Source organism: Astyanax mexicanus, chromosome 22 (assembly GCF_023375975.1).
Source record: "Astyanax mexicanus isolate ESR-SI-001 chromosome 22, AstMex3_surface, whole genome shotgun sequence".
Lineage (NCBI taxonomy): Eukaryota > Metazoa > Chordata > Actinopteri > Characiformes > Acestrorhamphidae > Astyanax > Astyanax mexicanus.
The window spans coordinates 20,437,765-20,455,569 of NC_064429.1; the positions used below are offsets into that span (position 1 = coordinate 20,437,765).

Here is a 17,805-nt window from a genome sequence, read left to right on the forward strand (position 1 = left end):
GTACCTAATCATGTGTGAGAGGAGAAAGGGGTCAGAAACACTGTGTTTTGAGTTCTGTTTGGATTCTGTCACAGACAAGAATTTTTGGGGGCTGTGGGCTCTTAAAGGAACACAGCATATATGTCTTGTAATTAAAAATTTAAATAGAAAATCTGAAAAGCGCATATAGATTTTCCTGGTTTTTACCATATTTTGATCATTAAATGTTGAATAATTTTAAGTCCACAACAGGATCTTCTTGTCAATCATTATCTACTGCAGCCAATCATCTTAACAGATCTTTCAAAAAAGGCAGAAACTGCAGAGCAGCCATTTAGGTTATTATATCTTATTCAGGATAAGACAGTTGGTATCGGTATCGGTACTTGGTATCGGCCAATACCAGAAAAGCTGGTATCGGTAACGGTAAGGAAAAAGTGGTATCGGTGCATCCCTATTCTTAACCCTCAGTCTGTCTTTCAGCTTCACATCAATTTAAAACAAATAGATCTGCCATGACATTTAAACCAATAACAGGCAGTTTATATGTGTTCTGTGACAAAGACAGAACTATATAAATATATTTAATTTGATTTTATTTAAAGATATTCGTGCCAGCTACCACAGAATGCCTTCAGATGTGTTCCAGGGGTCTTGTTTTAATGTGTTAGATTGTTTTGGTGGCAAGATTGGAACCTGTACAATATATGCAGGTGGTTTTAACGTTCTGGCTGATTGAGTGAATGGATTGTATGTTTTTCCATACATCATTGATGCTCTCACAATGTGAAAAACAACATCTTTCTACACACTTTTTAATGAGCTACATATGTGTAATTATGTACAGTATATACATTATGGAGCAGTTTTTTAGGCTATGTGCATCATTGATTAATCACGTTTCTTCTTTTTTTTCTTTAATGCGATTCATTTTATTTTGCTTAAGCAGCATTTTACATGCTTCTCATTCTGTGTTCCTCAGGCTGGAGTTTCAGTATGGGCTCAGCGTACCAGTTCCACAGCTGGAGGGTGTTTGTGGTGGTGTGTGCTCTGCCGTGCGTCTGCTCTGTGGTGGCCCTCACCTTCATGCCTGAAAGCCCCAGGTTCTACTTGGAGGTAAGCAGGTTCAGTTGGGTGGTTATGCGCGAGTGTGTATGATTTATAGGAAGAGCAACTGAACTCACATCCATCACCAGCTAGATGTGCAAACCTCTGAACTCAGGAATTGCAAATATCAGAATTTATTTATTTAAGTAAATTCTAAATATGTGATTATACATCATTAAATATTATTATAGTATATTTTATATAGTACAGGTTGCGTAAGTTATAGATTATATTAGATTAAAGTGCTGAAGTAGTTAAATTGCAATTATAGCAGCAATCAATATTTAAATTGTCACTGTCATGTAAAACTTTCATTTTGTCGTATTTTTTACTCTTTGACATAAATTGAATCTGAAAGTTGTTTATTATACTGTGTGTTTCATGATGAATGGACCAGTAAAAATGCCCATAAAGGATTTTTACTTTGGCTTCTATTGAAAATGTTTTCTTCCTCTGGTAAATTCCAGCAGAAAGTATCTCATAAAATCGCAAAGGCATATTCGGCTTCAATCAACGTCCACAAATTTTGTTTCACATGAAGTTTTCTAGGACATTGACTACTCTGGGCTCAAAGGTATCTGGGATGATCCATTAAGGTGGAAATATGTATTGTGTAACTGGCTATTCTAGGGGTGGGGCCATGGGGGCAATGGCCCCTGCTAAAATCTGATTGGTCCCCAGAAGTGCCCTTGTTCTATCATTTTCATTTTCTTTACATACAGTAAAAATAAATGCAATATTGGGAAGGAGATTTTTATGGAGTTAATTTTGTGCCAAAGGTTTTACACAAAAATATAAAATCTGCAATTAAAATAGCAGATTATATACATGTAGAAGCATACACATAAGCAAGAGATTCCAGAAGGAAAAGGCTTTAGCAACATAAATCCACAAAACTCCAAGCAAATCACAAAAATTCTACAAAAATCCATTTAAAAATATAAATAACAAAAAAAAAATCACAAAAAATGCATACAATTCCACAAAAACCAACACAAGAAAGAGAGAGAGAGAAGCATACACATGGGTGAGAGATTCCAGCAGCAAAATCCACCAAAAAAATACACAATTCACAAAAAATCACAAAAAACAAAGTCTGGCCAAATCAATGCAAAATATTTTTTAAATAACTGCAAAGAATAATAAAGCAACCATGTATATTTATTTCTGGTTTGAATTTGGAGCTTACATATTTCCTTTTGTATTTTGGCACAAATTACCTCCATAGATTTTGCTATGTAAAATAATATTCAAGTGTTTGAACATCTTTTTAAAAAAAAAATCAGATTGAAACTTTAAGTATGAAAATGTAATACTATCAAAACTTCGTTTTTTGTGTTTTTTAGAAAGCCTGAAATGCAATGTGTATTAAATGAAATAAATTTGATTCATACTGACTGCACTCGAATAAAAGTCAAAGATAATACAATAAGAAATGCATTTTTTTTTATTATTACCATTTTCCATTCTGTTCCTTACCTTTTTTGGGGAGGTTGTATATTAATTTTGCACTGCGTTGCTGTATAGTGGATCTTTTTAGATGTTCTTAACAACTTTTTATGTTTCAACAACTGTGAATTCGTTTTACAAAGAACGAGACTCCCTTTGAAGCTCATAACTCAGGCGCGTCGTGACTCCGTCTGCAAGCTTTAAGGCGAGGGAGGTGGGTGGCTGTCACTGGATCGTGTTAATTCCCCACGGATTTTCCCTCTTCCTACTCAGGTGGGGAAGCACGACGAGGCCTGGATGATCCTCAAGCAGATCCACGACACCAACATGCGAGCGCGGGGACAACCCGAGAAAGTCTTCACTGTGAGTCCAACGCATCCCTCGCTGTGATAAATGAAGCCCATCAGCCCCCAGCCAGGCTTAATTAAGCTCCTTATCTCAACAGTGTGGTCTGAATGCTCAGAGGACCTCCAGTGGCTGTCTTTTTCTACCTTGTTATTTAACCTTAAGGGACAGTTTTGTGTCTTCCACAAACAGACACAGTGACGACCCAGCTGAGAGAGAGAGAGAGAGAGAGAGATGACAGCCAGCTTTAATGCTTGTCGCTGTTATTAAGCTTTACTCACTTTACATTACTCACACGTTTCTCACTGTGCCCCAGGCTTTAGCGTAGGCCCATTCCACAAAATATATTAAATTTGAATCACTCATTGCTTTGTAATGGGTTTTGGAGTTGTAGGCTGTTGCTATACATGCACTGATATGGGAATATTTGTCATGTACTTATCTCTCTGTGCCGATGATATTACACCAGGATTTATAAAATTACATTATTATTACACAGAAATATAGAACTGTTATTTCTGTAGGATTACAAATGCAGTAAAACGAATAGATGCAGATATTTTACTGTGAATATTCTCAACCATTATTAACCATTATACCAAGTATTAGTCTGAAATTTACACAGCTCTGAAAGGACATGAGCTTTTCTATATGGGTACAAAAGTGACAAAAATATTGATATTCATTTCTCTGTAGGTGGAAGTATAGGTCTTAGGGTTTAAAATGCTTCTGTAGAAGTTGGAGTATCAACTCTATTAGCGTTTTTTTTATAAAAGTAAGTACTGGTTTCAAAACTACTTAAAGTATTAAAGTAAAAGTAATGTAAATACATTTTTCCTATGGCCGTAATGACTATAATGTTCAATTAAAATGAATTTGGGATGCGCTAGGCTCCCTGTTTCAGCTGCATATATGCCCATTGTAAATTAATGTATTTTAGTAGAATGTAAATATATTAAAGAAGTTTATTTGGGACATTTCTCCCAAGTTCTCTTGAGTCTCTGCACAGATCAACTTCAAACTAGACTACATATGTCTGGTATGTTCTTGCTGGAGTGGTATAAACCAATAGGGTGTCAGAATGATATATGTTTATACTTCTCATCCAGCTACAATCAAAAATTAGTTTTGAACGATAAGAAGCCGTAATGAAAACAAGTTGAAATAAAATAGGAGTAATAAGGCTATTTTTAAAATGTAAGGAGTAGAAAGTTCAGATAATTGTGTGGAAATGTAAGGAGTGATAGTAAAAAGTCATCTAATAAAATAATTACTCCAGTAAAGTATAGACATTTCTATTTAAGTAACGTAACAAATTAGTTGTGCTTTGTAGGTCGACACCTCTGTAATGGTACAAAAAAGATTTTGTTCTTTAAATGAATGATCTCATAACAGATATGTTAATAAAATTTTATCTGGATCATTTCCTTGGGATAATTAATGATCCTAAAATCTCAAAATTAATGTCTTAAGATGTATAGGGAACGCTTAAGCCGCCTAATGACTCTGCATTGTACATTGCATCAATACTTCATTCACTATTATCTCTACATGCAGAAATCAGAGGTGCTGGAAGTTGTGTATCTATTATCTATAATTCTAACTGTTTTAACTATTTTCTGTATAGCCCTTATTTTAAAGTGTCAAAGTTTTTCAGTGCTCTCCAACCAGTGGTGTGCAGTGAGGCCCTTCTAATCCTTCAGAGAAGGGGTGACAATAAGTGCATGTAAATAATTACACAATATTTAATCAGGAAATATGACTTAATTAAGAACATTGAAAAACATTAAGAAAAAAAATACAAAGTAATTGAAAAGGATAAAATATTAACACTGTAAACTGACATGAGGAAGATAAAGTCAGTTTGAGGTTCTGAATATCAGATCCAGTTATTTAGAACCAGGAAGAGACACGACTTTCAGCACCTCTGAACAACGGACTTTGGGCCTGAGGAGATAACAGTGAATTAGGTATTGGTACCACCTACAGGGCAGAGTGAGTAATGCACTTAAGCTTTCTCTAAGTATCTCGAGATAATTATCTTGAGATAATTACCTTGGAGTCATTAACTATGGATGGTGTAAATATATTGTAAATATATAAAAATGCCCTGAGATAATTAATAATCTTAAAGTAATTTTGATGAAAAAATCTTGGTATAAAACAAATTTAATAAAATTAAAATTCAAGTAATTTTCTAAGTGATTTTCTTAAGATAAGTGATTATCTTAAGAATTATCCTGAGATAATTAATAACCTTGAGTAATTCTGATGAAAAAAATAGAAAAAGGATCGTTATGTGGGGAGTAATATTAATTTGAGAAAAAAACTCAAGTTATTTCCTAAATTGTTTTCCACATAAGTGATTGTCTTGAGATAATTATCCTGAGATAATTAATGATCTTAAATAATTCTGATGAAAAAAATAGAAAAAGGATCATTATGTTGGGAGTAATATTAATTTGAGAAAAAAAACTCAAGTTATTTCCTGAGTTGTTTTCCACATAAGTGGTTGTCTTGAGATAATTATCCTGAGAAAATTAATAATCTTAAAATAATATCAACTATAAAATCAAATATGATCAAAAATCTTCTGATTAAAATTAATTTAAGAGAAAATCTTAAGTGATTTCCTGAGGTGATTTCCACATAAGTGATTATCTTGCGATAATTACAAATCTTGATTTTGATTTAAAAATGTGAAAAAGGATCATTATCTTGGAATTAATGCTAATTTAAGAAAAACAAATCATAAGTGATTTCCTGAGGTGTTTTCCACATAAGTGATTATCTTGAGATAATTATCCTGAGAAAATTGTCCTGAGATATTTAATAATCTTGAGATCATTTTGATGAAAAAGCATCATTATCTTGGGAATGATATTAGTTTAAAAGAAAAAGAAAATCTCAAGTGATTTTCTGAGTTGTTTTCCACATAATGATTATCTTGCGATCATTATCCTGAGATAACTAATAATCTTGATAATTTTCATAAACAATTATAAGAGAGTTGTTTTCTACATAATTATCATGAGATGATCTTGTGATCACTATTCTAAGGAAATTAATCTGGGACAAAATTCAAAAAGATAATTTCTGAGATTCATTTGATTAATTAATTTGGGAAAAAGTCACAATAAGATTTTATAAATTATGTTCTATTTGTGTATAATGTATATCTGTCAGTACTGTCTTAATTCTGATATTATTGTGAATTTCGTATGCATGATGAATAAACTGTTAATATAAAATGAAATATGGAGTATATTGTGTCTGTTATAAAAGTTAGAGAAACTGATCATGAATTGGCTCATGATTTGCATTTGTCTTCATTTCACTTTCTTTCAGGTGAACAGAATTAAGATCCCGAAGCAGATTGATGAGTTTGTGGAGATGCAGGCCGAGTCTAGTAACGTTGTGTCGAAGGCTGTTTTCCGGATGAAGACTGAACTGCATGGAGTGAGTGTCAGCGTCTGATTTCTCTTTATGATTTCTCTTGAATGTGTTATTAATGTTTTATTAGTTTATATCATATTGATCTATAATTATGTTTTGTTGCAGATCTGGTTGAACTTTATGAAGTGTTTTATTTATCCAGTGAAAGATAACACAGTGAAGCTGGCCATTGTATGGTTCACACTGTCATTCGGGTATGTGTTATTTGTTATTTGTTTTGTTAGATACCATCATTAAGAAAAAAAATCATAATTAACACAACTTCATTATCATGTTTATATATATATATATATATATATATATATATATATATATATATATATATATATATATATATATATATAGATAGATATATATAGATAGATATATATATAGCTGTTCAGAAGAAAAGTGTTTCTTTTACTGCTTCGGTTTGTAGCAACTGTATGTTATGTAATTTGTGTAGGGGTTTTTAGGGCTGTATGGATTATCAAATCCAGTTTTTATATCTAATTTGTGTCACTTTCAAATGTGGCCCTAAATTGAATATACACTACCAGACAAAGGTTTGTACACACCTTCAATTTTAAAATGTTAAGATGTTCTGCATTGTAGAATAATATTAAAGACATACAAACTATGAAGAAAAACACATTAAAAACACAAAAATAAACTAGAATATGTTTTATATTTTAGATTCTTCAAAAAGTAACACCTCCTTCTTAGATGACAGCTTTGCACATCTTTTCCTTTATTTTCTCAGTCCGCTTTATGAGGTAGAGTCACCTGGAATAGCTTTCAGTTAACAGCTGTGGTGAATAATTATTTGAATTTCTTGTCTTTTAATGTGTTTGAGAGCATCAGTTGTAAAGTTGTGAAGAGGTAGAGTTGATATACAGGGAATAACCCCGTTTGAGTAATATTCTAATCCATATTATGGCAAGAACTACTCAACTAAGTAAAGAAAAATTACTATTACTAAGTAATAAAGGTCATTAAATCAAAAAAAAAAAAAAATACTGGAAACTAGATTTGTTTATATTACGGACAGATTTACTGTAGGCTGTAGGTATATTGCTACATTTCATTGGCTTGTACTTGTTCTTCTTTTTAATCTCACATTTATGAATATTAACTATCAAGATATCCAACAATCATATCTGAGCATGGAATGGAATTGGTTATATCTGTGTTTAAACATTGTGTGATATAGTAACTGTATTGCTGTATAGAGATATACTTGCTGTTTGGCCTTGCCTGTACTCTATTTCTACCCTATTTCTGACACTAAAACTGGGTTCTGATCTGTGGAACTCTGCTGCAGATACTACGGCTTGTCTGTGTGGTTCCCTGATGTCATCAAGCACCTCCAGGCTGATGAATACGCCTCCAAAGTGCAGAGACACAAAAACGAGTTAACTGAGGACTTCACGTTCAACTTCACATTAGAGAACCAGATACACACCAACGGAGTGTTCATCAATGACAGGTATTTACAGTAAAACGTTGCTGATAATAATAAAGTGTTTTTTTATTGAATGGCAAGCAAACTTATTGGCTTATTGCCTTTATTGTGTTTTTTGCCACTTTTACAGGTTCATAAATATGAAATTCAAGTCAGTCACGTTCATCAACACCACTTTTCAGAACTGCTACTTTGAAGATGTGACCTCAGTGGGCTCCTTCTTTCGAAACTGCACTTTTGTTGATGCCTTCTTCTACAACACAGGTACACTCGCTGCACTTTTCCTTCTCCTTAACTATTACACATTTTAAATGTAGTAATTTCCACACATTTCCACAGATAACAACAGAGGCATTCCGAGTTCATAGTAAATTAACACAATTATCCCACAGTATCTATTATTCTGAAACCGAGACAGATTACCGAATTGTTATTAATTGTTCATTAACACGTGCAGGCATTAGAATCAGAAGATGTTAACACGTGGTAACAAGTTGTCATCCCTACAGATATTGACGACTCCAAACTGATCAACACGAAAGTCGTAAACAGCTCATTTCATCACAACAAGACGGGTTGCCAGATGACTTTCGATGACGACTACAGCGCCTACTGGGTTTACTTCGTCAACTTCTTGGGGACGCTGGCGGTGCTACCAGGGAACATTGTGTCTGCGCTCCTCATGGATAAAATCGGGCGCTTATCTATGCTGGGTAAGATCAAATACTGGGTTGCATTTTTGTGTTATATTACACAGAAATTGCCATCACCTACAAAACAAGATATAGAATGTGACCATTGACATGCTCTAATAAAACTCAATATATGAGTCTTAGATCCTGTTTTTATACGTGGTCACTTATGTGACTACTATCTGGATTGCATCATGATAAAATTTTACGCACATACATTTACACTTGGTAGTCTGGTTAGTTAGCCTGAGTTTCAGTTCTGCTGGATGTGTATATACTGCTATAAATTGTGGCTCAAATGTGTCTACCTCCTAAAATGTGTCTAAGAGAGTGGTGAGGCGTGATCTCGTCTTGATAAAGTCCTGATACTCAAGAACTTTTATGTCTAATTGCAGATTGTGTTTTGTTTGTTTTTAGGGTTCTCCATGGTTCTCTCTGGAATCAGTTGCTTCTTCCTCTGGTTCGGCACCAGCGAGGCCATGATGATTGGCATGCTTTGTCTGTACAATGGCCTGAGCATCTCTGCCTGGAACTCACTGGATGTGGTCACTACAGAACTGTATCCTACAGACAGGAGGTTTGTGCCAGTTACATGAAAACATCATGTGCACATATTTGGACTTTTATGCTGTCTTTCATGTCGCAGGTCCGTTTCTATTATTTTTGTCAAATCAGATTTGAGCAAATTTCATATGTGGTCCTAGGTCAGACACAGTAGCTCACAAACACCCCTCACATTTTATAAATATTTTATTATACTTTTTCATGTGAGTAAACTAAAGATATGACACTTTGATTCAATGTGAAGAAGTCGGTGTACAGCTTGTATAACTTTGCTGTTTGCTGTGCAAAGCAAGTGAAAATGATCAAATTGTGCCCAAAGTGTCAATATTTTGCGTGGCCACCAATTTTTTTCCAGCACTGCCTTAAATCTCTTTGGCATGGAGTTCACTAGAACTTCACAGGACATACTTCTCCATGACAACGTTAAAGAGCTGGTTTATGTTAGAGACCTTATACTCCTTCACCTTCTGTGTGAGGATGCCCCAGAGGTGTTTACTCTTGTCATCTTAGATGTGTGTCAGGGGTCATTATCATGTCGGAAAACTGCCTTGAGGCCATGTGGTTAGAGTGAATATTGCACTTAAGTTATTGCCCCTAATATAACAAGATAACTATTTTGAGATGGCATTGTAATTATCGTATTTTTCACACTATTTGGCGCACTTAAAAATTTTCCCAAAAATCATCAGTGTGCCTTTTAATCCAGTGCACCTTATGCATGAATTTTATCAGTCAGGTTGTAAGAAGCAGTAAAGCCCCTCCGCTGATGTACAGCGTTATACAGGAGTTTCAGTTTAGTTCTTCATTACTGAGGCTGGAATTACATTAGCATTTGCTGCTAACCACTATTTACTTGTTCAGAGGTGAGTATTATCAGACTGTAGCCTGTTGCTACTAACCCTGACTAGCACTGCTGGACATCATTAGCATTACCCTCTAACTGTGTTAGCCATTTATCTGTTCAGAGGTGAGTATATCGGACTATAGCCTGTGCCTTTACTGTGTTAAAACAAGCTACATGCTAATATTGCCCTAGTTTACCAGAAGACTCAGGGTTCTTACAGTGTAAGAAAAAGAAAGATCTCATAATGCATTCAATTATGTGAAACTAGAATATGTTAATAAATCATATTTTTCTTTAGATCAGAGATGTACACCTGTTTTAGCTTTAACTATTAATATAATTAATATGATACAAACATCTTATTCTCTCTCTCTTTCTATCTCTTTTTCTATTCCAGAGGGACCGGCTTTGGCTTCTGCAATGCCTTATGTAAGTTTGCAGCAGTGATGGGGAACCTGATTTTCGGTTCTCTGGTCAGCATCACGAAGGCCATCCCCATCCTGCTGGCCTCTTCTGTGCTGGTGGGCGGAGGTCTGGTGGGACTGCGGCTACCGGACACGCGCTCCAACGTCCTGATGTAGCTACCCCCTGCTGGCCCCCGCAGCCCTGGAGCCGCTTTATGGCTTCAGTCAGCCTGTGTATCTCTAGTGTGTCATTTTACACATTGTTGGAGTCATCCTTTTTTCTTTTATAGAGCTACATGTGATGGAAACCCTAATGAGCAATATGATTAACCTCATGAGCAGCATTATAGGAATAGCTGTAGGACATGAATCAAAAGATAAAGCCATAACGATAGAGCCGAAGAGTGTTTAAGAGTCAGTGTCAGTTAGGAGGCACTTAAGCTTCATTTGTGTGTGGATGTGTAGGCAGATAAAGGTGAGGAGCTTTAATGTTCCTGATCGAAGGACAGAAATCCCAGGAGGGCTGTTCTGCTTCTTGTGAAAGTGTTTCCTGACACCCTGCAGCTGTGTAACGTACTTGCACTCTTCTATCCCTCTCCCAAGACCTGTAGTGTTGAAAAGAACCTGGCTGCAAGGCGGTGAGCGCTGGCATTGATACGGCTGTAAATATTAATGTCCTCCTTATTAAGAAGCTTGGAAAACAAACTCTTAATGAGCAGACCGAACCTGCTGGAGGCCCATAGTGGAATAGGATGATCAGAAAGACTGGGAGAGTGGCACAGCTGTAGCCCAGCTGTCCTACAGCTTAACGCATCCCTGACAGACACGGTCACAGCTCTCTTTACTAACAAGTTATTTTTTTTGTTCATGAATTAGTCATATGATAAATAATTTGTTGAATCACTCTAGTATTGCATAACCATAAATTGGCCTAAAGCTTTTAGTATTAAAGGAATAATCCAGTGTTTTTTATTTCAAATATTGTATATTTCCCAAGCTTTTCAAAAAGGAATGCTTGGGAAGTTTCTTTAATGCCGTGTAAATGCAGCAAAATTCTTCATCAGTTCTCCTTTTAAAGGATTCAGCAAAATACCAGCAAATCCTAAATGCAATTATGTTGAAATAATGACTTTATGAATAGATATGTGTAGTTGAAATGGTTTAATTCTTTTATATTCTGAAGAAATGAAGCCAAAATTGTCAGATTTTGAAATCAAAATTCTGCACAGTAGAAAGCAGAGGCAGAGCCACACTCATTAAGGCCAATTTATAATTCTGCACCTACGCCGTAGACTATGGGTATCCAGCGAGAGTGCGCTATGCAGCGGTGCGTGTTTATACTTACATGTGCGCGTATCAGCGGCTCTGTGTCGCTCTGAAGTTTAAACCAAGAAGGCGGGAACGTGTGTGTGGAAACATGAGGCCCGGTGGACCAATCACAGCTGCGGCTGTCCGTGCTGTGCGACACGTGGTTCCATTTCCTGAGAGGTGTGCATCAAGCTACGGTGTAGAGTGCGCAGCGAGGCATAGGTTACAGCATAGGTTCGATGCAGAAATATAAATTGGCCTTTTTTTGGCACTTGTTTGGCAGGCCTTCGCCCTTTTCCCTGAGCAAGTGTGTCTCAGACTGCCTTCATTGAGTTTACAGCAGAGGCTAAAGGCCAGATCAGAATTAATGCTACTTTTACTCGTATAACAGAGGCGAGCTGAAGTAGGTTTTTGGTGAATTGCAGCACTGTCACCCAGACCAGGAATTGAACCCTTGTCTCCCACATGGTCTGAACGCTAACTGGGGTGATTTGGGGTGATCTCGCTGTTCAAACAAAGTTACAAGCCACATGTTGCAACCGCTCACAACCACAGCTGCAGCGGTTGCAAAGTTTGATTTGGGCCACTTTACCTGCTGTGTGAACATAACTTAAGTAGCTTAAATTACATAGTAGATAAAATAGCAAATCAACATTTTCCAACAGCTCTCCTCTTAAGAAAATGATGGACCTGATTAATCAAACATATGCTAAGCATCCAGCTTACAGGCTTTAATAAACGTAACTAATGCAGTAGCTCCTTCCCACACCTACAATATCTAGCTTTTCTTGTCCTACACTGTTAAAAAAAGGTGTTACATATGGTTCCTTGAGCAGTGCCATAGAAGAACTACAGTACTTTTGTTTTCAGAAAGAACACAAAGAACTTCTTCACACTCACACATCTCTACAGTTCTAAATAATCATATGAAGCACCTTTTTTCACCTTTATTAAATATTTCAAAGGGAATGATCTCAGATATTTCCATACCAGTGTTCCACTCAGTGCAAAAATGACACTATTGCAGTCTTTGTATATGTACATATCAAAAAACGCCAAACACAGCCATCAGAAAGATTGTTTTATTTTAGCTCACTTTGGATGCTGGACCTTCAGCATAGGTACATTATATTGTTTACCTGAAGGAACTGTGGCTGTTTATTAATATTGCTTAACATTGTGTACTTTGTGTACATCATGTGTGTAATGTCGAGTTCTAAAACGAGCCATTCTCCGTTCACCTCACCTCACTTTTCCAGACGTACCTATATGTGCTTTATGCTTTGTCTGGAAATACTGATGGCCTTTTGAAACCGTGCCTCTCCTCTGTAAGACCGCTCTCGCCTATGGGCAGGAGATGCAGCCCTCGTAAACCTGCAGTTGGGTAGCTGTCGTTATCGATGTTATCACCCACTATGTTCTCACAGTAGTTTAGAAAGTTTAGGGACACAGCGCCGTCAGACACTGTGTTCAGAAGATGAAGATGCCCTTGTTTTAACAGGCTGTGGCTGTCGGCCCATGTTGGCGTTGTCGGCAGGAGCCGAGAATAGAGGCAGGTTTTGAGGACTGTAAGGTTTAGAAAAGACCGCCTCAAGCAGATGGGCCCTCCAGTTGTTGCTGGAGAAAACATGTGGTGGCTCTAATAAGCGCGAGTTCATGGAGTTTACCAGCAGTTTGTTCAGTTCAGTTCTTTCTTACTGTTACCTCCACAGTTTGCTCAGTGCTGCGGTAGGGTAAAGCATGTAAGCAAGTACTGTACTGCAGAACTTTAAGGAAAAAAGGAGGTGAAAAAATTATTAGGTGATGAATTGTTTGATAGATGATTATTTTTAAAATTGTGTTAAACCTAGGCCTGTCAGAGTAGCCTGTAACAAATTTTTTAGACAATATATCATCCCAGAAATAATCGCGATAAAATATATTATTGATATTTTAGGACCACTTATGGATTGATAATATGGTAGCATAAAAAGCATTTACAGAAAAATAAACTTTAGATCATTTTTAATATTCAGACATTGAAATTGAAATGTAAAAATTATTTAATATGACAAATAATTGAAACATAAAATAATATCAATGTTTTAACATTTTAAAAGTCGACATACCAGTTAATTATTAATTACCAGTTAATTATACCAGTTAAAATAAAGTGGTTTGATAAAATAAAACCACTGTTTTTAAATTTTAAAAGTCAACATACCAGTTAATTATTAATTATGGTATACTTACCAGTTAATTATGCTAGTTAAAATAAATTGGTTTTATAGAATAAAACCATAGTTTTTAAATAGTAAAAGTTGACATACCAGTTAATTAATAATTATGGTTTATTTAATGTACCAGTTAAGATTGAGGTCAGCAAAAATAATGATTAAAGTTTTGTCTATATAGTGCATGATAAATCTATAACATTATAAATGATTATTGTGACAGGCCTAGTTAAACCCCATAATATGGTCTGTTTTTCTTCTTTTGTCTTAATATTTATAAGCATTTCTTTCTCGTCTGTCCTAATATATCTGTTTTCTTTATTTTGCTAGTTTGTTAAAACCGTATAAAGCATTTTATTTAATTTGATGTGTTATTATTGTTTTACTTTGTTTTAATTTCTATAGGATATTTCATAAGGTTCATAAGATTTCTTAGGTAGCCATATAAATAGCTTAAGCCCAGCGGTGAGGACTGTCCAATAGGAATGCCCCTGCCCTTTTCTCTTATTGGACAAGACAGACACTGGTTTAGGTTGTCTGGCCTATCTAAGAAACCCTGCTTTGTGAAATACAATACAGATTATGGTCAAGTTTCCCAAAAGCATCTCAGCATTAAGAACATCTTCACCCAGAGTAAGAGAGAGAGAGAGCTGTGTGTGAAGCTCCATCGACCATCTAAAGATCATCTTAGTGCTAAGAACCTTTTGGGAGGCCATGCTGTGAGCTGTTTTCCAGACATTGTAATATTTATTACTGATTGTGAACAATGAGCAATGAGTTTTTATTTTCTTTATTTTGCTAGTTTGTTCACATATGGCTTTGCAAGGCAATGATTCATAATTTCTTGTCTTGTCTGGTCTTGTCTTTTATCTTTCTGTTTGTTATTGGAACTACAGTTTTTGAGTCTCCACTGCCCGATTCAGTGACTAGGTGTTGGTGTGTGTGTGTGGCATTTTGTTGTTACTGTTGATATTGAATTACAGCAGTGTTTTGAGATTTCAAAAAAGATGATATTCTATTTTGACGAATGCTCCTTTGAGACAATTCTATATATAATTTTATTGTTTAAAAAAGTGATCCTGTAGCTATTTTTGGATTAGGCCTCCAATAAACCAAAGTGACTTACTGCTGTTTCAGTTTCAGCAGAGCTATGCAGCCTAGAGGTTTATCATTAAAAACAGAAATCCGTGTAGAAATGATACTATAGTAAATAACCTTTCTTTTCCTTGTTGTAAGAAATGAGCTGAATTTAAAGAAAATGCGTTATATTTTCAGTTGCAGACACATTGTAATGTTATTGTAGGCTACTGTTTGTGTCCGTGTGTGCGCGCGCTTCTGTGTGTAAAATATGTACATACAGTTTTATGCAGAGTGAGTTTGCGTGAAATTTGGACAAATAACACATCATCTTGTGTATTTTATTGAGTTTAAAACATTAAATTCTGTGTTTGAACACCCAAAGTGATTATTTTTAGCAGCCTTGAGTCATGTCTCTATTCGTTATTAGGAACTGTCAGCTAAATCAGATTTTTAAGCTTCTTAAACTATCCAAACCTAAAAAATAATAATTGCTAACAAGACAAGAGAATGCTATTAGAAGATATCCAAACAACATTTTTAGGTTGTGGTTTCCACAGTAGTAAAATATCTGTTTAGGGGAACTGTGGAGGTCAAGTTTTCTTGATCTGGACGACCAAGAAAACTCACAGAAAGAACTATTTATATGCTGGTAAGATATATGCAAGGCAAATCACCCCCCCCCCCCCACCCCCACAGTTAAGAGTTAAGAGACTGGTGTGTTGTTTCACTGTGCAGTGTTGCTTGAACAAACTGTATTTTCATGAAGGAATCATCAGTAAAAAACGTAACTATGGTCTCATCACAGTTTTTGTACTAGTTTGTCGAAAATACATGTTTTAAGTATTCTAAACAACACCTAGACTGGCCAGATGAGCTTCAGGAACAAGTGCTATGGACTGATGATTTATGTCAAAATAAAACTTGTTTGCCACAAAAGGAACTGTGTTTAATGAAAAAGAGCACCTTGCTAACTGTAAAGCATGGGGGTGGATGCATCAGGCTTTGGGGATGTGTTGCGAAAAAAATGAAATTTAGGAGCTGAAAGGTTCTGAAAGGTGTACAAACTTTTGAAATGTGTCATTTGTCCAAGAATACCTCAGTAATACTGCATAATACTGTATATACTCTGTGTATATATACTACATGTGTGTATGTGAGTGTATGGAGTGTAAAATATTGTGTATATATATATAAGATGATACAGTATATATGATGCAGGTGGTTGTGTTGAGGCTGAGTATTTGTTGTGAACGTGTTTTGATGGACACAGGCGGGAAAGGATGTAACTAACACCTTCACAGAACTGTGCAATTCTTTCATCTGCAAGTGTTTCAGCAACGTCAGCCAGCATTCTTCAGACATCGCAAGCAATCCTGCATGTGTGTACGAAACACTTCTGTGCTCAGTCCGGAGTCCTGCACTCCCTCCCCGGCCGAGGGACAATCACAGGATGATCATGTGGAGTAAAGAAGAGAATGTAACGCTGTTCGATGTATTACGGAGGTTGTGTGTATGGTTTGGTTCGTGAGCAAAACAAAACAATACAGAAAACAAAGCTTCATTTCTGTGAGAGTAATAAAGATATGTGTTGAAATGATTGTGTGTCATATTTAAAGCAAACTCAAAGTAGTTTGACCTAGGGTAATCTAATAGGAACAGGATGGGATGTACTCCTGTTGCAGAATACACATGCTGTAGAATGTGTTTAAGGAGACAGTCAGTACATGAATACATGAAAACAGTGGAAAAAGTATTAACAGAAAACGAAAAAAAGAAAAGAATGGAGCCCTGAAAAAGCACAATTGGCCTTGCTCTCTCTGGGTGGGTAGATGGTGCTCTCTCCCCACATCACTCCAAAGGGCGATGTCAATTAGCACAAGGTGTCTGTGAGCTGATGTATCGGAACCAAGTCACTGCGCTTTCCTCTGAGTGCGCTGTGATGCTACTCAGCAATGCTGCATCAGCAGCAGTTTGAAAAAAAGCGGTGGCTGACTTCACATGTACGGAAGAGGCATGTGCTAGTCTTCACCCTCCATCACACCAAATCACATCTCAAAATAAATACTTGGTATATTAAAATGAGATAGTGTCTTAGAATAATGACTTAATATCTCAAAAAAAAATCTTAAAATAATGAGATGAGATTAGAATATTATATAAGACCAATTGGTACTTTTGGCAGTGTCCTGCTAGAAAATGAAATCCGCATCTCCATAAAAGTCAGCAGAGGGAAGCATTAAGTACTGTAAGATTTTCCAGGAAAACTCTGCACTGACTTTGGACATGATAAAACACAGTGGACCAACACCAGCAGATGACATGTCTCTCCAAACCATCACTGATTGGTCACACTGCCAAAAGTACCAATTGGTCTTACATAATATTCTAATTTTCTGAGACACTGATATTTGGGTTTTCATTGGCTGCAAGCCATAATAATCAATAAAAGAAATCAAATCTTAAAATAGATCACTCTGTGTGTAATACATCTATATATGAGTTTCACATTATTAACTGAATTACTGAAATAAAGTAACTTTTGAACTATTTTTATATTCTATTTTTTAGATGCACTAGTGTATATATAAATACAGCTTTGGAAAAAAGAAGAAACCACTTCAAAATGATGAGTTTCTTTGATTTTACCAAATAAAAAAAAACTGGAATATAATCAAGAGGAAGATGGATGATCACAAGCCATCAAACCAAGCTGAACTGCTTGAATTGTTGCACCAGGAGTGACATAAAGTTATCCAAAAGCAGTGTGTAAGACTGGTGGAGGAGAACATGCAAAGATGCATGAAAACTGTGATTAAAAACCAGGATTATTCCACCAAATATTGATTTCTGATCTCTTAAAACTTTATGAATATGCATTATTTGAGGTCTGAAAGCTTCTGCATCTTTTTTTATTATTATT

At 35.8% G+C, this 17,805-nt stretch overlaps 1 protein-coding gene across 1 annotated transcript in view; it reads left to right on the top strand.

The window, feature by feature from the left end:
- Nucleotides 1-16,482, top strand: part of sv2ca (synaptic vesicle glycoprotein 2Ca) — a 71,374-nt gene extending 54,892 nt beyond the window's left edge. Inside the window, exons 5-13 of the mRNA XM_015608127.3 lie at nt 962-1,095; nt 2,809-2,898; nt 6,229-6,339; nt 6,442-6,530; nt 7,640-7,804; nt 7,911-8,044; nt 8,290-8,493; nt 8,890-9,049; nt 10,278-16,482. Of these exons, the coding sequence (XP_015463613.3) occupies nt 962-1,095; nt 2,809-2,898; nt 6,229-6,339; nt 6,442-6,530; nt 7,640-7,804; nt 7,911-8,044; nt 8,290-8,493; nt 8,890-9,049; nt 10,278-10,461 (1,271 nt within the window). The 3' untranslated portion in view covers nt 10,462-16,482. The remainder of the gene's footprint in view (nt 1-961; nt 1,096-2,808; nt 2,899-6,228; nt 6,340-6,441; nt 6,531-7,639; nt 7,805-7,910; nt 8,045-8,289; nt 8,494-8,889; nt 9,050-10,277) is intronic.
- The last annotated feature ends 1,323 nt before the right edge of the window (nt 16,483-17,805 follow it).